Below are 24,845 nucleotides of genomic sequence, written 5' to 3'. Positions count from 1 at the left end.
AGTCTGACCAATGGGCTGCAGACAGAGATGGGAACAGTAGGCACAGAGAAACTGCCTTAACAGCCTTCAGTCCTGCTTTACCCCTTCCTTAGGAATGTGTGACCAATGGGCTTCAGGGGGGAGACAGGAGTAGTAGCTACAGAAACAGTGTTTGTGTGCTTTCCTCAGCAGCAGTATATCGTGAAAATCCCCCTTTTGAACCCCCAAATGAGTTTTGCCAAACTCCAGACTTAGCTAAATTGCTTCTCGTACCTGAAAACCGTAGATTTTGCCCCATTTCATCAAAATCCTTAGGGCCGTTTTCACCATGTAATTCAGACATATAAACAAACAATTACCAGTACTACAGACAATTTACTGCTGATACTCGCCATAGTACTGTACTATGCTAAAGAAAGCTTCATTCTGAGGTTTTTTTTAGATGACCAAGGTGTTCCTGAAAATTGCTTTTAATCAAGCCTATTGCATCTTCTACAATGGGAAATATTTATGTATCTTTCTGCTACATTCTCTTGGCTTCCCACTGCATTTTTAGGTCCTTGAGAAATTTCTCTCTCCTCCACACCATGTACAGAATAATCACTTGGCATTGACGCTTCTGCTACCAGTGCCTTTTTTTGTGTGTGTTTGTTTTTACCACTCTGGTTTTTATCTTTTGATAGGGGCACATTCTAGGGCATTACAATCACTTAGAAAAATTACTCTTTTTTTTTTTTTTTAGTTCAAAAGTTTTATTGAGTTTAGTATATAAAGTACAATAAATGTTAACAAGGCAAGAACCATGCACGCCGTTCCAATGCAAAGAGTCACAAAATATTATCATGACATTATGAATGGATTAATGGAATTCATTTACCAAAAAATTTTAACATTGCATGAATATACAGCCTCATGCTACATAATTAAAAACGAATCCTTATTTAATGATGAATAAACATTTGGACTGTATCTTAAATATAATAGATAACTATCTTTAGATTTTTTTTTTCCTCAAAAAAGTTTATTTAAATTTTAAAAAAGTCATTGATTTTTATCCACCCTGCTTTGCATATAACAATATAGCTATTGTCATCCATTGAGATGGCATTAACTATGCTGTTTTATCAGTTAATGCACAATAACCTCTCCTTGTTAACTGTATTATTAGCTGTAAAGCACAGTCTCTGCTCATTTTCTGTCCCCATTCTCTGTTAGCTGTTGATGTAGAAAGTGATATGTGCTAATGCAATTTAGTAACTACATAGAAACATAGAAATAGACGGCAGATAAGGGCCCACGGCCCATCTAGTCTGCCCACCTTAATGTCCCTCCCCTACCTTTGCCCTGTGAAGAGATCCCATGTGCCGATCCCATTTGGCCTTAAAATCAGGCACGCTGCTGGCCTCAATCACCTGTAGTGGAAGACTATTCCAGCGATCAACCACTCTTTCAGTGAAAAAGAATTTCCTGGTGTCACCTCGTAGTTTCCCACCCCTGATTTTCAACGGATGCCCTCTTGTTGTCGTGGGACCCTTGAAAAAGAAGATATCTTCCTCCGCCTCGATGCGGCCCGTAAGATACTTGAACGTCTCGATCATGTCCCCCCTCTCTCTGCGCTCCTCGAGCGAGTATAGCTGTAATTTGTCAAGCCGTTTTTTGTATGGTAGATCCTTGAGTCCCGAGACCATCCGGGTGGCCATTCTTTGCACCGACTCCAGTCTCAGCACATCCTTGCGATAATGCGGCCTCCAGAATTGCACACAGTATTCCAGGTGGGGCCTCACCATGGATCTATACAATGGCATAATGACTTCCGCCTTACGACTGACGAAACCCCTTCGTATGCAGCCCATGATTTGTCTTGCCTTGGACGAAGCCTGCTCCACTTGATTGGCAGACTTCATGTCCTCACTGACGATTACCCCCAAGTCTCGTTCTGCTACCGTTTTTGCTAGGATCTCGCCATTAAGGGTATAAGACTTGCATGGATTCTGGCTGCCCAGGTGCATAACTTTGCATTTTTTGGCATTGAAGTTGAGTTGCCATGTCCTAGACCATCGCTCCAGTAGGAGTAGGTCGTGCATCATGTTGTCGGGCACTGAATCTTCGTCTGTTGTGCATTTGCCCACTACATTACTCAGTTTGGCGTTATCGGCGAATAATGTTATTTTACCTCGAAGCCCTTCTGCCAAGTCTCTTATAAAGATGTTGAATAGGATTGGGCCCAAGACTGAGCCCTGTGGTACTCCACTAATCACCTCCGTCATTTCGGAGGGGGTTACAGTAAAGATATATTTTGTCAGTACATGGGATGCAAGTGGGTTACAATACAAGTGGTTTACTATCAAGGTGCTTTTTGTCAGTGTATGGGATACAGGTGGGTTACAATAAAGATACATTTAGTCAGTACATGGGGTGCAGGTGGGTTACAATAAAGATATATTATGTCAGTACATAAGATTCAAGGAGGACAGTATAATTAGTTTCGGGTCTTGGAATTAGGGGGTGAGGTGGAAGGGTCATGGCGAGGAAGAGTTGGGTATGGGAATTTAGAATTTGTTAAACAGTCGAGTTTTCAGGGATTTTCTAAAGTCTGCGTATGTAGTGGCCTCAAGTATGGGCTTTCCAAGCCATGTGTTCAGCCTAGCTGCCTGGAATGATAACATTCTATCTAGAAACTTTTTGTATTGGTAAGATTTCAAGGAGGGGTAATTAAATAGGTTTGTTCTGCGAGTGCTCTTGTTGGACTCAGGAGAGAACTGGGAGATTAGATAAGCTGGAAGAATCCCAAAGACAGCTTTGTAGCAAAAACAAGCAAACTTGAAGAGGACTCTGGATTCTGCGGGTAACTAGTGGAGTTTCTGATTGATTCGCTTTGTCTTTGAGATCTACTGGTTGATTGTGATCGACCATTTGGGCACCCCTGCTATATATGTTGGTATTATGAGAGAAGCTGCCCATGTTGGGTGAATGTTTTGTTTTATTCAATCATGTTCCTGCCTATGAGAAGATAACTTGGGTGTGTTTGGGTTGTTTGTTTGTTGTTTTTTAACTAAAGTACACTAATGATTAGTGTGTGCTAAAGGCCATGCAGCCCATTGTATACCTATGAACTGCATGGTACTTAATGCATACTAATTTGTTAGTGTGTGTTAAATCTGTTAGCACTTCTTAGTAAAATAATCCCCAGGTATTTATCTTGGCTCTAACATTACCAGTGTTTGAAAATTCCTGATAATATTTTGCAAATTTTCAATTACTTGTATAAACAGAAAAGATTTTATTTTTTTAAAACCAAATCTGAAGGAGATTTTAAGATCACAACTATTCTCTGAATCACTACAAGGATAAGTCACAAACAGCACTGGTGGTGGGAAGTTTTATTTTTGATAATGTCTTGCGTCAATTTTCAGCAGTGGTAGTGATTGTATTATTTAAATGCTGATCATTTGTATTCTAAAATAATTATGCATGTATTATTGCTATATGGATAAGTAGCGTTACTGAATATAAATAGAATCATTTACCTGTGACCCACACACTTCCTAGCTGAGCCCCTCCCTCACCTCTGATCCAAGCATTTAAAAGGTCCATAAAGCTTAAATTTGACTAAGAATATTCTTATTTATCTTTATTCTTAATCTCAACCTTACACATAGCACACACAGCTATACCTCTCGAGCATGAACCCTCTCTGATAAGTCTACATTACCAATCTACTTTCATCTTCATCTGATGAGACTAGCCATCCCTATCTAACAAGCCTCACAAATCTGACTTGTATCACCAACCTTAGCCTAGGAAACTCTCCCGTATCCAGGATAAATCTCATTGTCCACTAAGAAAGTGCCTAGTGCTTACAACCTCCCCTTCCACCATGACCTATGTGTACCAACTCCTCCTCCTAATACTTTCTTTCCCCAATTTCTCTCTTCATCTCAACTACTTAACCTATCTCCATTACACCATTCACTTTTTTCCATTTCACCACTTTGCCCTCCCTTTTGTCCTCTACCCTCTTCTCAGCCATAGATCTTCAACATTTTTTCCTTCTCATTCAGCCATCTCTTCTCTACCTGTATGCATCTTGACCAAGGTGCAACCCCCCTCGTACCTTTCCCACACTCATCTATATTCTCTTATTCCTTCTCTTGCTCTCTGCTGGGGACATCAATCCCAGTTCTCCCAGCCAGCCCTCACCCTACTCATGCGGGTCACACCACATTGTAACCAATCTTATCTCTTTTCCTTTCCTTCCCCCTTCCTCTCTGCCATTCTCATGTGCCTATGGAATGCCCACTCTGTCTCCAACAAACTTGCCTTCATCCATGACTTCTTTATCTCTCGAACTCTGCACATGCTAGCACTAGTTGAGACTTGGATCTGCCCTGAAGATTCTGCTTCAGTTGCCACCATGTAGTGGAGGCTACCTTTTTTCACATACACCTTGCCAAGTTGATCATAGAGGTGGTGTTGGGTTGTTGTTGTCGCCATTTTGTAGATATCGGCCCCTTCTTCCGCCTCAATTTCCCTCCTCTTCATCCTTTGAATTTCACTTCAACCATCTATTCGCTCCTCTGCCTCTCCAAGTAGCAGTCATTTATCGTCGTTCCCCCCCCCCCCCAATAAGTTCCTCTCTTATTTTCTTACTGACTCTGATTCCTGGCTCTCTTCCTTTCTCAAACACTCATTTCCTTCCCTCATCCTTGGTGACTTCATCCATACTGACTTCAATATCCATCCTTTAACTCCTGTACTTCCAGGTTTCTCACCTTAACACCCTCATACAGTCTCCAACTGTGCTCCACCTTTGCTACGCACCAGAATGACTACTGCTTTGACCTTGTCTTCTATTCTAACTGCTCTACCACCAAATTCTACACCTCAGCTCTTCCACTCTTTGACCATCTGTTAACCTTCAAAATCGATCACCCCCCCCAGACCCGACCAATCGTTACCTATACATTTAGGAACCTTCAGGCTATTGACCCTGACACCCTCTCTACCACCATCTCATGTCTCCTTTCTACTACTATGTCACACAAGTTTTGTCAATGAAGGTGTCCTCTCCTACAACACCATTCTCTCCTTCGCTCTAGATACTCACTCCTCCCATTTGAAGTCCTGTTACCTGTGCTCCTTTGCCAAATCTGATGAATGTCATTGGCTTAAATCCCACACACATACTGATTACATACTTCAAATCCTGTTGACATCCTTCCAGTCTGTACTATGCCCATTTAACTAACTCTTAGCTCTAACTCTCACCATCTCTTTGGCATACTCAACTCTCTACTCAAAAGTCGTCCCCCCCTCCACTCCCCATTTCACTTTCCCACAAAATGATGACAGAGGTCTTCTATGATAAGATTCACAAGATTTCACTTTGAATTGAATTCTCAACCAGGTAATCTCTTCCCCCACCTCTCCTTCCAGTTGTTCACTCTTCCAACCTCCCTTCAACTCCTACATTTTTCTCCTTTTCTGAAATCACTGAAGAGGAAACTGCACATCTTTTCTCCTCCTCCAAACCCACTATCTGCTCCTCTGACCCAATTCCTACCAATTACTCAGCGTTGTCTTTCTCACTGTCATCCCTCCTATTTGCCACATCCTCAAACTGTCACTCTCTCCACTGCAACTGTTCCTGATGTCTTCAAACATGCCATAGTCTCAGCTCTCCTCAAAATACCCTCACTAGATCCCCCACCCCTCTAACTATTGCGCCATCTCCCTCCTCCCCTTCTTATCCAAGCTATTTGAATGTGCTGTTCACCGCCATTCCCTGGACTTCCTTTCATTTCAAACTATTCTTGACTCATTTCATTCGGACTTTTTGCCCACTCCATTCCACAGAAACCACCCTTGTGTTTAATGACCTGTTCCTGGCCAGATTCAATGGCCTGTACTCTTTTCCTCATCCTTCTGGATCTATCTGCTGCTTTTGATACTGTTGATCATCACCTACTCCCCGATATGCTGTCTTTACTGGGATTCCAGGGTTCTGTTCTCGCCTGGTTTTCTTCGCCTGCTTTTTTGCACTTTTACACCTGTCTCGCCTGGTTTTCATTGTACTTTCAGTGTTTGCAAAGGCGGATCCTTCTCCACTGCTATCCCACTCTCGGTGTACCTCAAAGCTCTGTCTTGGGCCTCTCCTTTTCTCCATATGTACATGCTTCCTTGGTGTATTTATCTCCTCCCATGGCTTTCAATATCAACTCTTTGCTGATGACTCCCAGATTTACTTCTCCACACATCTCTTCAGAAATCCAGGCCCAAATCTCAGCCTGCTTGCCCGATATTGCTGTCTGGATGTCTCACTGCCACCTACAGTTGAATATGACTAAGACCAAGCTCCTTATCTTTCCACATAAACACACTTCCCTACTCCCCCGCCCCCCCCCCCATTCTCTGTTTCTGTGGACAACATTCTCCTCCTCCCTGTCCTTTTCAGCTCGCAACATTAGAGTTATCTTTGACAATCTGCCCAAATCCAACAAACCGCTAAAGCCCTTATCTTCTTCCTCTATAATATTACCAAAACCCAACCTCTCCTCCTTTCCAAGCATACAACCAAAAACCTTATCCACACTCTCTTAAACTACTGCAATTTGCTTCTTTCAGGTATTCCACTCAACCATATCTCTCCCCTTCAATCCATTTAAAATTCTGCTGCATAACTTATATTCCACCAGAAGTGCTATACACATATTACCCCTCTCATCAAATTACTTCATTGGCTCCCCATCCATTTCTGTATACAGTTCAAACTCCTCTTACTGACTTACAAGTGCATCCACTCTGCAGCCTCCTCCCCCAATATTTCTCTCCCTATGACCCCTCCCCTGAACTCTGTTCATCGGCTAAGTCCCTGTTATCCGTACCCTTCTCCTTCACTGTCATGTCCAGATTCCATCCCTTCTATCTTGCTGTGCCTTTTGCCTGGAACAGATTGCCTGAATTAATGCATAAAGCTCCATCACTAGCAGTATTCAAATCCAAGCTACAAGCCCATTTTTTTCAAAGCTGCTTTCAACACCTATGTCCATCTTATTATACTTTCTGCAAGAAACTCCCCAACCTTATTTGTCCTGTCTGTCCAAATTAGATTGTAAGCTCTACTGATCAGGAACTGTCCATTGCTTGTTAAATGTACAGCGCTATAGAAATGATAAATAAGTAGTTTGTTGGACTTTCTGCTTTTCAACATCTTGTCTAATCGTGTGCTTATAGATCATAATTTTATTCTCTCCACAGGTGAATTTCGTAGTGTGCCAACTGTTTGCCTTGCTTGCAGCTGTTTGGTTTCGCATCTACCTACATTCAAGAAAAACTAGTGTGCTAATTAGACATTTAGTTGTCACTCTTTTGGGCCTGTATCTTGCCCTTTTTTGCTTTGGATGGTAAGTCAGTCTTACATGTTTCAATTCCTATCATTAGCATAGGTTTTTGCTATTATTGATAGTGTTGAATTTGTGAAAAAGGATTTAACACATGTTACTTTTGGGGGAATACTGCACTAAAAAATTTAAATTCTGTGCTCAATATTTAAAAAAAATTGCATATTTTTGCGACAGAATTCTCCCATGATAAGGAATGACTCTTTCCTGGCCCAGGTTTGACACACGGGGATGTCATTCCCCAATTTTTCTTTCATCAGGCTCAAGCCTTCCCAAGATATGCTCTCTCCAACAATTAATCTCCCTTTTTCTATACTCATACCAGCAGGCTTAACCACCAGCTTTCTCTGTGTCTTCCAAAGGCTGGACAACTCTCATAATTCTTTCTCCTCCTAATAATAATTCCACCTCCTAACTTTTTCTTCTCTTTACTTCCCTAATTTCTCTATCCCTGCTCTATCCCAGCAAACCCCCACTTCTGCTCCCCCTTGAGTTCTCTTTCTTGACACACCCTGTTTATGTCTGACAAACAGCTTGCTTTCTACTCCTCTTCCCCACCTCCCACCGTATCATCTTGCTATCTTGACCCATGCCTATCAAGAAGAGGAGGAAAGCTGCTTCATATTGGGCTCCATGGTCCTCCTCTGCCAATCAGAGAGGTGCTGATGCAGAATTATGTGTGTTAGAAGCCATGTGCTCAGCTACCAATGTACAACTCTAATGTGAATGTAACACCGAAGTTTTGCTTGTTGATGCAATAAGCTAATCATATGCAAATTTGAAGTGCACAGAATTTGTGCACTAATCAAGACAAATGCACACAATGCTTGTACACAAATTTCTGTGCTCAGACCAGCTAGTACAGTGTGCATGTCTGAGCAAAAAGAGTGTCAGCAGACAACAGTGCATGTGCTGGAATGGTACCGTATATAGTCGAATATAAATCGGGATTTTTGGGCCAAAAAACTGACATAAAAATGGGGGTACCGGTTTATATTCAGGCCAGTGCCCCTCTCCCAGACTTATTGCAGGCCGCTGCCAGGCTCTGCACTCTGCCCCCCTCCCTACCCTCTCCGTCCATCGTACCCTGTTCTGCCAATCTTGTGTAGTCCAGAGGTGCAACAGGCAGGAGCGAGCTTTACATTCTCCTGCCCCGCTGCTAACCCAATTGGTCATTCGCTGCTGTGGCTGCCACGAGTTCTGAGCGGCTTCCTGACTAGCTCGGCAGAGCAGGTACGACAGACGGACGGACAGACAGGGCAGGGAGGGGGGCAGGTTGCAGAGCCTAAACAGAGGAGGGAAGGAAGGGGGCTGGGTGCAGATCCTGACATGGGATGGGGAGAGAAGGGAGCTGGGTGCAGAGCTTGACAGGGAATAGAGAGAAGGGAGCTGGGTGCAGAGCCTGACAGGGGATGGAGGGAAGGGTGCAGTGCTTAACAGGCTGGGGGCTGGGTGCAGTGCTTGGCAGGGAGGGGCTGGGTACAGAGTCTGATGGGGAGAGAGGGGGTGCTGGATGCAGATCTTAGCAGGGCACTTGAATATTAAGCCGCCCAACTTATATTAGTGTCAACCATTTTTCCTCCTTTTTGGGGGGGGGGGAATGGGGGTCTCGACTTGTATTCGGATCGACTTATACTCGAGTATATACGGTATTCAGTAAATAAAATACTGGCATCATAATAATGGTAAAAGAAAAAAAAATCTGCATACATAGAAGCCATATGTAATCAAATGATCTTTATAATAAAAATTGAGCTTATTATGCGTAAGGGCCCTTTTACTACGAGGCAGTAAGCATTAATGTGTGCTTAAAAAGGATTACCAGGGATGTGCTGAGGCATCCATTGGTAAATTTACAATTTTGTATACAGACACCATGCACTAAAAAATATATTTTATTTTCTGTGAAGGGGGTGTATTTGGGGGTGAAGAGTGGTGTGACAACACTAATCAGTGCGTGGGACATTGCCACGCAGTAACTGATTAGCATGGAGTTAGCGAATGAGATCTTACCTCCTACAATTTGAGGGGGTGCTGAAAAATTCTCAGACCAACCAACTTCCTAAATTCTGAGCATTATTTTGCCACTAGAGCTGAAAAGTGTTATTTTATTTTGCAAAGTACCAATTTGCAGAATTGTAATGCTATGTTTTGACATTATTTTAGATCATTGATTGAACCATGTCAGTGAAAGGTGTGGAACTCTAAGCCGTCATGAAGTTCCTATTCCTGCAGAAGTAAACTCCAAAGGAAATCCATGAATGTATGATGCAAACACGGAGTGACAAATGCCCATCATACTTTACAGTGAAAAAGTGATGTGCAAATGTTTAATATGGAGATTTCGAGACCGAAGATGCAGCAAGATCTGAGAGGCTTCAAATGGTGTCAATTCCTGAAATTGTTGACCTGCAGGGAGGAAGAGAGAAGGAAAGGGAAGGAGAAAAGCTGAACAAAGGGGATGAAGGAAGAGTGAGTGAAATATTGAACATAGTAAAGGGAGGAAAGAGAGTGTAAGGGACTAAGCGAGGAGAGAAGCTGGACACGGGGAGATATACAAAAAGAGGGAAGATGGTGGGCATGGATGGGATCATAGGAACAGGGACAAAAAGGGGAATGCATCTGCATGGGGATGGTATTTGGACACAGAGGGGTGAGCTAGACATGGGAGGGTATATAGACCGGAAAGAAGTTTGCTAGACATGGGGGAAAATAAGAATGCAGAAGGAAGATGCTGGACAGGTGGGGCATAGGGATATAGAGGAGTGATACTGTACACAGAAGGAGAGGATCATAGAATGGTGAGATGATGAAGGCAGGGAGATGGGCACAGGAGAAATACTATAAAGGGAAGTATAGGAGACAGAGAAGGGAGGTGCTAGCTGAACCTGGGAGAAAAACATACCCAGATATGGAAGATGAATGGTGAGCATGGAGAAAGAAGACGTCAAATGGTCAGGAGACCCTGGCAACTGAGTTAAGAATAGACAGGTGGAAATAGAAACCAGAACCTGAGACTAATGTGATGTGAATAATAAAATGACCAGACAACAAAAGGTAGAAAAAAGTATTTTCTATTTTGTTATTAGAATATATCAGATTTGAAATATGTATCCTAGAGCTGGTGTTAGCCATATCTGGGGACTGCATAGCCCAGGCTGTGCTGCTCTAGCTTCCAGCTGGCTTAGGGCTCTTTCTGACCAGGGGTAGTTGCCCTAGTTGCACTGGGATCCGGAAGGTTCGCCCCCCACATTTCGCCCCCGCACATTTCGCCCCTGAGCGTTGGATTATGTGTACTGCACATTTCGCCCCTGAGCGTTCCTCCGTTCTCTCTCTCTCACTCTAACTTTGTATCCCTTCCCACCTCCCCTTTCTGGTCTGAGTCATTCTTTTCCTCTCTTTATCTTTCCCCTACCCCACCCCCAATTGTAGGTCCAGCATCTGTTCCTTCCCACCCTCTTTTCTGGTATGGGTCACTTTCTCTCCTCCCCTCCCCACTTATGGTTCCAGCACTCTGAAGCAGCAGCGGCCGCCGATCCTGACAATCTCACTTACCCGAAGCAGTAGTGGCAGCCTGTGAGCAGAGGCAGTGCCGTAAACAGGCTGCTTTCGGCCAGCCCTGGCAGGGGTCGGGGGAGACGGGGCCATGGGGGGGGGGTTAATTGGAGCTTTTAGCCCAAGTCCGACGTGGACTTCATGAGCTGTTCGAAGCAGTTGTCGGTTGGATTGGGATCGAGGTGAGCTGGAGTGACGGGGAGGGTTTCAGGCTTCTCTCTCTCCTCTTCCAAGTCTGTCCTTCCTCCCGTGGGAACAACTCTTAGCCTTCGCTCCGGGCCTAAAGTTGGCCCGGGTTCTGTGATTTGACCCCCGAGGGCCTCTTTCTCTTGACAGCTCATGTCCCAATGCCAGAGTTGGAGGAGGGAGAGGGGGGGGGGGGGCACCGCCGCTCACTTCGTTTTCCACGAGGTGAGCTGGAGTGACGGGGAGGGTTTCAGGCTTCTCTCTCTCCTCTTCCAAGTCTTGGCTTTTCTGACCCTAACTTCATTCACTTCGCAGCCCAGGTGAAAAGGGCAGGAAGGAGGTGCGTTTTCTTCTCCTCCTCTCTGGCTTTGGGGGTAGCGGTGGCCAAGTGGCCTTTTGGCCATTGCTTCAGCTGCTTGAAAGGAGCCGGTGCTGGCTGTGGGCTGGCAGCACCGCCGTCCATGACAACACCCACTCCCTCCCGCACCGCCGTCCAAGTGGCCTTTTGGCCATTGCTTCAGCTGCTTGAAAGGAGCCGGTGCTGGCTGTGGGCTGGCAGCACCGCCGTCCATGACAACACCCACTCCCTCCCGCACCGCCGTCCATGGCAGGCAAAGCACACAAGAAAGCCCCCACCCCACCGGGGATCGTGGAGGGGCCCAGGCAGTGAAACAGGTGAGACGGCAGCAACTAAGCTCATGTTCCCTTTCGGCGGACCTGCGGCTCGTCGGAGGCGCGCGGCGTACGCTCCACATCAGCAGCGCCTGAAAAAGAAAAGTCAGGCGCGCTCCGAGTCAGGCGCGCTCCGAGACGGATTTCTTTTTCCCCTCAAAGGCAGGGGCGAAATGTGCGGGGGCGAAATGTGTGGGGGCGAAATGTGTGGGGGCGAAACATCCGGGGGGCGAAATGTGGGGGGCGAAATGTGTGGGGGCGAAAAATACCTGGGGGCGAAATGTGGGGGGCGAAATGTGGGGGGCGAAATGTGAGGGGCGAATTGCTGGGGGCGAAATGTGGGGGGCGAAACTTCCGTGAACCAGTTGCACTCCCCTAACATTGTTCCTATCATCTGTTAGCATATTTCTATGTAGCATTCTGTAATAATTTGGCTTATACATTTTTCTCGATAGTGGAGGGGATATTTGTGAAGGGGAAGAGAGACGGGGGTATTGTTGATCCTTGCTCTATATTTGTGTGTATAAAATGACAATTGTGCAGAATATTGTTTCTTTTTATACTTTTTAATAAAATAAGTTCAATATAAAATCATAACTATTTGAGGCTTGTCTGGATGGGATCAGACGGTTTGCGGGGATGGGGTGGGGACGGGGTGGAGACGGGAATAGAATTTTTTTCCCCGTGCCATTCCCACTGTGATTCCCTTCTGCAGTTTTGTGGGAAGTGGGAATCAATAGCTATAGGATACAAAACCCAGATTATCGAGGTAAGAACCTAATCTCTCATTCTCACAAGGCTGGCAAAACAATGAATGTTTTGACGCAGTTGGGGTTTCATTGCATAGACCATCCACCCTACTCACTAGATCTTGCTCCATCTGACTATTTTCTGTTTCCAGACCTTAAAAAGAGTTTGAAAGGGTGGCAATTTTTGAGAGTTTTGGAGGTGATTGCAGCAGCGGAGCAGTATTTCAGCACCTCCTCAAATGGGTGGTGGTTGGGGGTTCACATTGTAATATTTTTACTGGCTGTGCTCTACTTGTGCAATTAGTGTATGGCCATTAATTTCAGAAATAGGAAAATCAGCCTATTTCTGGCCACTTCAAAAGTGTCATTGGCATAGTAAGGATGTGTAAAGATCACTTTTGCTGGCTGTATTAAAAGGGAATATAACTAAATATTAGGGGAAAATCAAGCTCTAATAATTTTAAAGATTTTTGAATCAATCAGTATAAAAAAACCATAGAAAAATCTCACTATGTTATAACCAATAAAAATTAAAATATATATGAAAGTGCTCAGTATGATATACACCAGCCAACTTAGCAGTGGTATATTTAAAACATCATCGTGCCGGTAACCCTCCTGACCAACCCAAAGCTAGGGGGAAAAATGTTTTTGCAAATTATCAACCACCAGAGAAAAATAATAAATAAGGAAGCATTTATCTCAGATAGCTGTAAATGTTCAGCTCTTCCTTGATCAAAACTGGCTGATGGTAACAATGCTAATTGTGGCTTTGTAATCCCCTGGTGAAAAAAACAAAACGTGAAAAAAGACTCCAAAGTGAAAAAATTAGTTTCAAACAGTCACAAAAAAGGTATAATTATGTCCTTACCTGATAATTTTCTTTCCTTTAGTCACAGCAGATGAATCCAGAGACTAGTGGAATTATGTCCATCAACCAGCAGGGGGAGATAGAGAGCATTGAATTGACCTTGGGTATATCTTGGATGCACATCCTCCTGGCTAATCAGTATAGGTCTTCTCAAAGCAGTTGAAATAAATCATATAAAAGTAAATCACATAAATCACATCAACCGCATTAAACATGAGACATAGGACACCTACGGAACTTCTTCCGTCATATGTGCTACCCGAATCATTGATAAATCAAAATTGAGACTGCAACTTCAGTCTAAAGGCAAGCCCAAACTGCTCCTGAGAGCGACAAACCATGCACCAGGGTAGGGCTCTGGATTCATCTGCTGTGACTTAAGGAAAGAAAATTATCAGGTAAGGGTATAATTTTACCTTCCTTGTCATCAACAGCAGATGAATCCAGAGACTAGTGGGATGTACGAAAGCAGTCCAAACCTAGGGAGGGAAATAAACAAGTGAACTGAAAACCTGCCCTGCAGCACATGTCTAAGGAGATATGACACCCAGAGAGTACATATCCTATGAACATACAGAGGGTAACCTCACATGGGCTAGAGGGCAGAAGAAATCCTTACCTAAGAGCACCATGCTGCGGAAAACCCCAGCTACAGTGTCCCTCCACAAATGGTATGAATGCAAAGCAGCCTGCTAATGCGATCACCAGGCTTCAAATAACCTCCTGTAGAATGCAACCAACATGTCTGGCAATGGTCCTCGGCTGATGGCAAACCCCATGAGTCTCATCGTAAACCAGACCTACTTCCCTCGAAAGGTTCTAGGGCAGCCAACCTGGACTCAAGGCAAATGAAGATTCCCCATCTGACTGAAGCCCTCTCAGGTACCAAGTCCCTAGGACACAGGAGGCCACACTGTTGACCCCAGTCAAGAATAATGCCAGAGGAGAGGCAAGGCATCCACTTGTAACCAGACACTACTCTGTACCCGGGCCACAAAGTGACAAGTACCTATCCCAGCATCCCAAGGAGAAACAGTAACAGCCTCGGACACTTGAGGTAGCTTATTCAACCGTCAGTCCATTCCGCCACATGAATGAACCTAGAAGCAGTGGAAAGAATAAGTCAGCAATAGTGAGAGCTATCAGCCTAGCCATAGCTTAACTGCCATCTGGCTGAGACCAAACACGGTACACCAGGCCACAAGTGAAATGGCTCCCCAGCCAAGGCCAACCCACCACCCGTGTGGTGGCATCTAGGGTCGGCTGGTTAGCGGTGGCAAAGGCAGTACTGCCGGAAGCGACGTCCCTACTTGGAGAATAGAAATACTGACAGTGGCAAAGACATCAGCTGCAACTACAGTGACTCCCGATCTGCGGCGGGAAGGAAGGGTCTCGAGCGACCACCCTTAGGGCCTCCTACTGGCTGCCGCTGCCCAACCTGGCTGCAAGCCCATGGGTGTCTGCTGAAGTAGCTTCTGCTTCCCTACGCGGGAAAGGAGTAAAAATACTCCCCATACCGGTGCCTCCCTGAAGAGAACAGCGACCCCATAACTCCATGCCAAAGCCCAAGTGAGCTTATGGAACTGAAGTATCCAAGTCCTTCTGGGGGAGAGGGGAAAAGGGGACTTCGGAGCCCAGGTGATACCCCCCCCCCCCAAGGTAGGCACCGTACAGCTCATATTCCACAGCTCAACTGAGGCCAACTCCTCAGGAGTTTTTCTCCACCGATTCCTGAGCTAGATTTTGTGAGAGGTTTCCCAGATAAGTGTATAAATGCTTGTTTTGAAAAAGATAGAGAAGAGAGAGGAGAAATTCAGAAAAAATCAAGATAAATGTGAAAAGAATAAAATTGTGTTCACTCTGGAATTTAACCATCTGTCTAACGACATCATTAAACATTGGCATCTTTATTAGATCTGTAGAAGCATTTAGTAATAAGGAATTGATTGTGTACAAAAGGAACAAGAATCTAAAGGACACATTTGTGCCTTCAACTTTTTGTTGTACTGTAGTATCTATAAAGATGGTTCCGCATGGACATTTCCCATGTGAAAGTTCTGTTTGTTCTGTCAATATCTCTGTTGTTTCCTTGGTGCATCCCATGACAGATAAGGAACTTGTTGTAAGACATGCTGATAATTGCAAAACTGAGAGAGAGAGAGAGTTGCATATTCAACTCTTTTCACTTATAATAATAATAATAATAATTTTATTCTCTTATACCGCCAAAGCCATATAAGTTCGAGGCGGTTTACAGCAAGAGGCTTATCTTGGCACCAAGACCTGGAACAATCTTCTGACTGACATTAGGATGGAAACATTCTACAACAGGTTCTGTAAAATTAAAACTCTCTTCTTTGAGAGCAATATACACTAGAGACAACTAACGCAATATACCTAGTATCACTAAATCCCATACTTAAGTGTTATATCAGTACAGTCATGGAACCTCAGTTCTCCCTTCCCCGTTACTTCGTTAATATCTCGGTTCTCTTTGAATTGCTATAATATAATGTAGCTTATACATTGTATAATTCCTAATATTGTAAGTCGCCTTGAACATAATTAGGCATAGCATGTCTCAGAAATACTGGATTAGATTAGATTGTATATGTGCGCTTTTGCCCTTTGCAACCTCATGTATATAGATAAGACAAAACATGCTTTTAATAAAAGAATAATTGAACATTACAGTATCATTAATAGATAAATAGATAAAACCTTTGGTTGAATACACTATTGAAAAGAATCATGAATTTGAAGATTACAGATTTTTTTGGTTTGCAATGACTTTTTAACAACTTGGAGAGGAGGAGATATTAACAAAATACTGATACAGATTGAATAGAAAATAATTTTTGAGTTTAAAACTGTCTACACCTCAGGTTTAAACAAAGCTAGACATCCTTGCATGTTTATAGTCTGTAACTGTTCCCTCTTCAATCTTTTTTTAGTAGATGTTGTACTTATATGTATTCATGTATAATGCTCGTATTTTACAAAACTCCAATGCAAAACTCCAAATGCAAAATTCATTCACCATATAAAATCTTAAATGCATAAATAATTAAGTCTGATTGATGCAGCACTTATGAGGGTGAAACATGGCCATATCAGGGGCTGTAAAAACTGACAAAATAAAACAATATGTTAGTACATTCACAATAAACGATCCAATCAAAAACAAGAACATAAAATAACAGGTTTCGCTAATGAATAAGATCACATAAAAGTTATTAAAACATACCCAAAATGTGTTATTTAGCAGGTATCACCTATTAGCAATAGCTGTAAAATATTAAAGAAGCAGTCATTAGACATCTGAGGAATCTAAACTAAACTAAAGCTTAACTTTATATACCGAGTCATCATTCTGAGAAGGCTCGACTTGGTTTACAGCAATTAAATAAACAGGGCATGATTTACAAATGATAAAAAGAAGATAATAGCAAAATTTCAAAATAATTAATTTTCAAAATGTTTGGCAAATAGAATAGTTTTTAAAGATTTTCGGAAAAATTGAAACGAACTGGAACTCCTTAAAAAAAAAAAGGGGGGAGATCATTCCAGAGTTGAGAGAATTTAAAGACCAAAGATTGACTGAAGATCTTGACTCCTTTAATCCCTTTTTTAGAAGGAAGGGAGAGTTTAAATTGTTGGATACCTCTTGCAAAGGAGAATCAGTAAACATTCCAAAATAAAGGAATAAGAGGATTAAAGATACCATGTAGAATTTTAAAAGAAATACAAGCGCATTTAAATTGAATTCTAAAATAAACCGGGAGCCAATGAAGACTCTGAAGCAAAGGGGTCACATGGTCAAATTTACGTTTTCCAAAGATCAGCTTTGCAGCAGTATTCTGAATTAACTGTAATCTGTGAAGACAAATTTTTGTAATGCCAAGGTAGATATCAGTTATAAAACTAAAGAATGTAGAATCAGCCAGTGTAAAACAAACAAACAAACAAACAAACATATCTTCTCTCCTCTCCCTTGCAAACTGCAAATGTGGTGAAACTTGTCAGGTGAAGGACATTAATTAAAAAGCCCAGTGTACCAGGGTCAAAGGTCATATAAAATTATTAGTTAATTAAGAACAACAAGTGAGACTAACAGCCTCTTTTACAAAGCCGCGCTAACGGCCCCAAATCCCATAGAGATTTAAAGGGTTTCAGGGCTGTTGCCGCGCAGCTTTGTAAAACAGGCTGTAATATGTACCTACCTATTTGCTTATGTTCTATTGTTTTTAGTTTTGTATACAATATTATATTGAATTCTTATTTAATATGGATTGTATTTATTTTCATGTTTTTTTTGTATAACTTTTATATATGTGTCTGAAATGTTTAGTTTGTGCCGATTTTTTTTATTTTTTTAACAATCTGGTGGAGAAGTGTTATGTCATTGCTAACACATATATGCATTCTGATACACATTGAACAATTTTAGATTTTAAAAAAATTTTAAATGAATTTTTAAAGTGTTATCTAGATTTATATTTAAGAAGCACTTGCTTTTTAAGAATTTTTAGTGTGCACCTCCATTGCTGTCTGGCCTTATAAAAGGCTTCCATAATTTACTCTGTAAATTCCATTTGTTCCTTGAACGCTGTGGACTCCTTTTACTAAGCTGCGCTAGTGGTTTTAGCGCGCACTAAGCGCGCGCTGCATTGCCACACGCGCTAGATGCTAACGCCAGCATTGAGCTGGCATTAGTTCTTGGCACGTAGTGCGGGGTTAGCGCATGCAGCAATGCAACGTGCGCTAAAAACGCTAGCACACCTTAGTAAAAGGAGCCCTGTGTGTTTGCTGCAACTGTGTTTAACGGCCTCTGCCTAACTGAGCTTCCAATTAGTAATCTACAATTTGTTTTACTTCTCTTGTCATGATATGGAGAGGTTTCTTAGTACATATATTGGGCAGAGATTCATCTATAGTTTTTGGTTGTATAGAATTCTGCTATTTTGTCCTGTTTAGAAAAGGGGTTGAGAAATATATAATTTTGGGATGAAACTTGCTGTCTGGACATGCATATTTAGAATACTTTTTTGAACTCTATGCCTATATTTTTTATGTTTATGAATATTGACAATCCTTATATTTGTATGTATTTCATTATTTTATTGTTTGCTTTAACTGATTAACAGTATTCTTGAACTATCTTAGAATTATTTACTTTTATATGGTATTGTTCCTTTGATTATGGGAGCTTTTATCTGATTCTAAGTATTTTAGTAGTATTACTTTGGTCTTGATGATTTTATTTTTGGTTTTTTTAGAATCGAGTTGTGTATTAATCTTTGAATTGGGAGCTTTATTTCTAATACTCCCCTTTGGTAGGTACATACAAATTTTTAAGATTCTCAAAGATAGCATATTGCATGGAGCATGCTGTTGTCAACAGCTTCATTGTATGCTGTTAAAGAGCACACTACTCAGATTGCTACACTATTTGATAATGTTTTTATTTTTTAGTTTGAAATTCCTGCACAACACTTGTTCTGATTTTGTTATGCTGTAAACTTTTTATGATTTGTTATTTGCATGTACATAGTTGGCACATTAAAGCATGTTTGCTTTGCTTTTCTTTTTTATGTATACTTTGTGCACCTGAGTCATCGCTTGGATTCTATAAATTTTGTGTGATGTTTGCAATATAATTTTAATTTTTATGTGTTTTGAGTATTTGGTTATTTACAGTTTGTCATGGTACATGGACTTGTCGTGCCACTAGGGCTTGCGTGCATCTGAGAAGCTGAGAAGTATGCCGTCAGTAGTTTCACTACCAACAAGGTCTCCCCAAAGTGGACAGGTTTCAGTGGAGATGCCAGACTAACACTGTATCGCCCATCTGGGCTTTAGCAGATAGGCGGTGTTGGAGGTGGAGGATTGCGTTTGATGCGACAATGGAAACAATATTGAATGTATACTGCGCAAAAGAAAGGTCCAAAAATCTATTTCTGTAGTATACCAAGAAAACTTGATGATGATGACACATAAAGAATTGTCATATAATGCTGGAAGATGGTCGCCTAGGTCGAAAGGCACTCACTGTACTATTAGGGAAGGGCCGATAGTCACTCGGAGTATGTCCAGTGTTTGGGAAGCTGATGGATCAAAGCCACCAGGATGTCCTCCTGATGCAGATGTTGCTGGACAGAAAAGGGAGATCAGAAGCTGTAAAGATATTCTTAACATAGGAAATGGAATATACGAAGCATGAATCAAGGAAAATTGAAAATGGTTAAAGATCAATGGAAAAAAAACAAAATTGATTTGATAGAGATCAGTGAACTCAAATGGACAGGACAGGGCCATTTTCAAAGCGTTGGATCTACTACTCTGGTCATGAAACACATAGGAAAAATGGTGTGGCATTCATCCTCAACAATAAGCTTTCAAAACCGGTACTAAAGTATAATGTTATCAGTGATCGTCATGTCAATTCGTCTAAAGGGAAAAACCAATCAGTGTCACCTTGATCCAAGTATATGCTCCAACGACAGACGTGGAAGATGAGGATGTAGAATTATACTACAGACAACTTCAAAATAGATCAAACGCTAAAACAAGATCTACTGATCATTATGGGGGACTTCAGTGCAAAAGTAGGAAGTATACCTGAAGATGTAGTGGTTGGAAAGAATGGCATAGGAGAAAGAAATGAAGCTGGTGATAACTTAGTACAGTTTTGCAAAATGAACCAGCTGTCAATCATTAATATGCATTTCCACTTGGAGTATTGTGTTCAGTTTTGGAGTATATATTGGTCAAACCAGTAGAAAGATTAACACATATTATAGAACACCTCAGTAATATCCGCAGGGGAAGAGCCTCTGCCCCCTTGGTTGATCATTGGTTGCAGGAGAATCGCTCACTTGAAGAACTTAAATACACAGTGTTAATTCATATTAAACAATACGAGGTATAAACTTTTATTACAAAAGGAACAACGTTTCCTTTACAATTGGAATACCCTATTTCCCAATGGTTTAAACTCTGAGATCGAGTGGTTAAATGTATAAGCAATTGCTTAGTTCCTCAGGTTTGATGTCATTTCCGTCTAGTCAATCAAGTGGGGCAATATGGGATATAAAGTTGCGAGTAGCATTCACTCCTCAGTTAACTCTTGATTCAGTGTTGTCCCCGGTTCAGCACACCTATGCAGGTACGTTTAAGCAATGTAGATTGGTTGGTACATAAAAGTATGAACATCAAGTTAGATTTACAATGATTCGGGTACCTGGTAATACATAGGTTTTAAATAAGGATTTTTATTAAAGTTTTTGTTTTTAACAGAGTCCCCTCCTGATGAAGAGTACGAAACTCGAGTCGGGGGGCCAGGCATTGAACTAGCACGTATTTCAACACTTTATTGCACCATTTGCACAAATTGCACTATTTGCACAGCATTTTAACACCGCTGGGGATACCAATTTTTAATGCCCCTGCCATTCCACCAATTGTGGCAGGAGAACAATCAGGACATGGAAGTTACAGCAGGTCCTATCATTTTTCTCCAGTGGGTTTGAACACTGAATTATTGAATTATTGTAATACTTTTTTAAATAGTTGTCAGATTTGAAAGAGAGCTGTGATTTAATTGAGAATAAAAGTTCAGTTTTGGAGACCATATCTGGTGAAGGACGTAAGACTTGAAGCGGTCCAGAGGAGGGCGACGAAAATGATGGGAGGCTTGCGCCAGAAGACGTATGAGGAGAGACTGGAAGCCCTGAATATGTATACCCTAGAGGAAAGGAGGGACAGTGGGGATATGATTCAGACATTCAAATAGTTGAAGGAATGTAGAACAAAATCTTTTCCAGAGAAAGGAAAATGGTAAAACCAGAGGACATAATTTGAGGTTGAGGGGTGGTAGATTCAAGAGCAATGTTAGGAAATTCTACTTTACGGAAAGAGTGGTGGATGCCTGGAATGCGCTCCCGAGATAGGTGGTGGAGAAGAAAACGGTGATGGAGTTCAAAGAAGCGTGGGATGAACACAGAGGATCTAGAATCAGAAAATAATATTAAATATTGAACTAAGGCCAGTACTGGGCAGACTTGCACAGTCTGTATATGGCTGTTTGGGGGAGGATGGGCTGGAGAGGGCTTCAATGGCTGGGAGGGTGTAGATGAGATGGAGTTGGTTTTGACAGAGATTTTGGCAGTTGGAACCCAAGCACAGTACCGGGTAGAGCTTTGGATTCTTGCCCAGAAATAGCTAAGAAGAAAAAATTTAAAAAATTTAAATTGAATCAGGTTGGGCAGACTGGATGGACCATTCGGGTCTTTATCTGCCATCATCTACTATCTTACTATGTAACACCACAAACGTTGCCAGTACACATAGAATTCTCCAAATGGCATGTATCGAAATAAAATTGACTACATCTGCATAGGCAGAGATGAAAATTTTCAGTTTTGACTGCAAGGGCTAAACCAGGAGTTGATTGTGGAAGTGACCACAAGCTTTTGACATAAAATCAAAGTAAAAGCTTTGCAAGAAGATCATTGTGTGTGTGTGTGTGGGGGGGGGGGTGTGATAGATGGGATAAAGAAAAAGTATCACAAATGAACCGAATGTTTCAACATCAAGTTTGGCAAGACAACAATATCTAAAGCAGTGTTTCTCGACTTCTTCAAGCTAAGCCTAACAAATACCAACCGAGTACCCCGTCCAAGCTCCGCCCCTGACCACACCCCCATAATAACAGTATTAATTGTAACACAATTTCTTCCATCCATTTTTTATATACACACAATATAATCTTATTAATACATAATGGTAACCACAAAATAAAAAAACCCACAAAGCACACTGTATGCACAGAAACTGTTAATTAACATTTATATTCGGGGTGTGTTTGTTTTTTTTTTTCAAAGAGGTCAAGGCAAATGACTTTAAAATATGCAATCAGTAACAACTATAGAAAAATAGACAAATATAGAGCAAAATATAGACAGAAGATATAAATTCACAAAACTGACACATTTTGATCACTAAATTTTGAAAATAAAATTATTTTTCCTACCTTTATTGTCTGGTGATTTCATGAGTCTCTGATTGCATTTCCTTTTGACTGTGCATCCAATATTTTTTTTTCTTTCTGCCTCCTGCACGCTTCCTCTCCTCCAAACTCTATTCCCTTCCCCAACCAACATCACTCTCTTTTTCTTTCTCTTTCTCTCTCTCTCTCTCTCTCTCTTTCTTTCTTTTCTCTCTTTTTTTCTTTCTCTCTCTTTCTCTTTCCTCCACCCCCTATTGGCAATATATCTCCCTCTCTCTTTTACTGTCCATCTGTCTTGAGAGATCCAGGTATCTCTCCACCCCCTCTACTGCCAAATCAAACATATCTCCCTCTCATCTCTCAGATCATGTGCAGCATTTTTCACAACTGCCCACCAGCATGTCAGCTTCGGCGAGGTGGCAGGGTTGGCTTTGGGGGTGATAGGTGGTGCAGCGGGTGGGCAGACAAGGAGGCAGGGAGTGATCCCCAGTGTCATCGGCTTCAGCGAGGGCAGGCAGGGGATCCCTGGTGTGAGGCAGGGAGGGATCTCTGGCGGCAGCCAAACCACATACCCCTAACAGGCGGTCCGCATATCCCCAAGGGTACGTGTACCGCATGTTGAGAAACACTGATCTAAAGGATATTTGTCAAACAAATTGAATCGGAACATATAAATGGTAAAACCAGATTAGTGTATCAGGAGGTTAAGAGATTGTGACAGAAATTCCAACCTCAATTGGGGTTGCTTAAAGATGATGGAATGATATTGAATGATCCAGAAAATATTAAAAAGAGATGAAAAGAATATACAGAAAATCTGTACAAAAAAGGCAATGAGGATAACATTAGTGAAATTGAACTGGAAACTGATGTCAAAGAAGAACCAGATATTTTAAAAGTCATAGCAGCAATTAAAGTTTTATCGAAAAACAAGTCGCCTGGTATCGACGGTATTCCAATTGAATTAATTAAAAGCTCAGAAGGTGCTATTATGGCCCTCTCGTGACTGTGTCAACAGATTTGGAAGGAGAAAACATGCCCAACTGATTGGAGATCAAGGATTGTAACAACTACGGAACGACTGCATCAATTCCACATACCAGCAAAATATTGCTGAAAATAATACAACAAAGGCTACAATCATACATTGAACAAGAACTATCCAAAGTTCATGCTGGTTTCAGAAAAGGTTGAGGAACGAGAGATATTATTACCAATGATGAATGGATATTGAAGAAGAGCAAAGAATACAAAGGTCCTTATACATTTGCTTCATTGACTGCAGCAAAGCTTTTGACTCTATGGATCACAATAAACTATGGAGAACTCTAGTGCAACTGGGAATACCCAAACACATAACTGATAAAGAGCCTCTACAAAAATCAATAAGCTACAGTGAGAACAGAATATAGCAACACTGATTGGTTTCCAATAAAATGTGGTGTCAGGCAAGGATGCATCTTGTCATCTTAACTGTTTAACCTTGACAATGAAGCCATCTTCAGAAAAGCAAATTTGGAAGACGAGAACATTGGTTTCAAAGTTGGGGGCCGAAATATAAACAACCTGTGCTATACAGATGATACAACGCTTATCACCAGTAGCTTTATCTACGGAGAAAAGTCAAAGCTGAAAGTCATAGCATGGGATTAGAACTGGTCATAAGAACAAAAGAATAGCCTTACTTGGTCAGACCAATGGTCCATCAAGCCCAGAAGCCTGTTCTCATGGTGGCCAATCCAGGTCACTAGTATCTTGTCAAAACCCAAGGAGTAGAGCAATATTCTATGTTACCGATCCAGGGTAAGCAGATCATGAGCATGGAAAATGATGAAGTTTTTGAGCTTGAAGGCGATAGACTAGAAGTTGCAAAGGATTTTAGTCTCCTTGGTTATTTTGTAAACAAAGAAGCAACTACTGTATATACTTGAATATAAACCAAGGTAACCTCCCTCCCCCCCCAAAAAAAAAAAACCAAAAAAGAGGGGAAAAGGTTGACTCGAATATAAACTGATGTTAGAAATTTGATTATGTGAGTGTCATTTGTCATCCCCACCTGAACACCTGACGTCTGTCACACATGCAGAAAACAGAAAAAAAAAACTTTTTCAAATACAAACCCACAAACTAAAAGTATTATTGTACACAAAGAAACCATAATATGCTAGACTCTGCACATAGTATACCACAAGAGAAATAGAAAGAGATGCATTTCTTCCTGAACAGTCCAAAATATAAAAATAACAGATGTAAATTTTCAGAGTTGGCATATTTTAATCACTAAATTGAAAATAAAAAACAATTTTCCCACCTTTGTTATGTGGTAATTTTATTTTTCTGGTCATCTTGTTCCATCTGTGCTCTTAAATTCTGTTTCCAAGGCCTCCTTATGCATTTGCTGTTTCTTTTCTCTCCTTCACTTT

At 41.6% G+C, this 24,845-nt stretch overlaps 1 protein-coding gene across 5 annotated transcripts in view; it reads left to right on the top strand.

Moving 5' to 3' along the window:
- Positions 1-24,845, top strand: part of MBOAT2 (membrane bound O-acyltransferase domain containing 2) — a 216,274-nt gene that overhangs the window by 18,915 nt on the left and 172,514 nt on the right. The window contains exons 1-2 of one of the 5 annotated variants that reach the window (XM_033936896.1): positions 7,299-7,382; positions 18,692-18,748. The exons of 1 other annotated variant lie outside the window; for it this stretch is intronic. Coding sequence is in view for 1 of the 4 variants with exons in the window: in XM_033936895.1 (XP_033792786.1) it covers positions 7,237-7,382 (146 nt within the window). In the remaining 3 variants the exon portion in view is untranslated. Of the gene's footprint in view, positions 1-7,236; positions 7,383-18,691; positions 18,749-24,845 lie in introns of those variants that run through there. 3 more of the 5 variants (XM_033936895.1, XM_033936898.1, XM_033936899.1) reach the window with 3 other exon arrangements.

This window comes from Geotrypetes seraphini, chromosome 3 (assembly GCF_902459505.1).
Source record: "Geotrypetes seraphini chromosome 3, aGeoSer1.1, whole genome shotgun sequence".
Lineage (NCBI taxonomy): Eukaryota > Metazoa > Chordata > Amphibia > Gymnophiona > Dermophiidae > Geotrypetes > Geotrypetes seraphini.
Note: the sequence above shows the minus strand (reverse complement) of the source record. Positions and strands in the feature narration are given on the sequence as shown.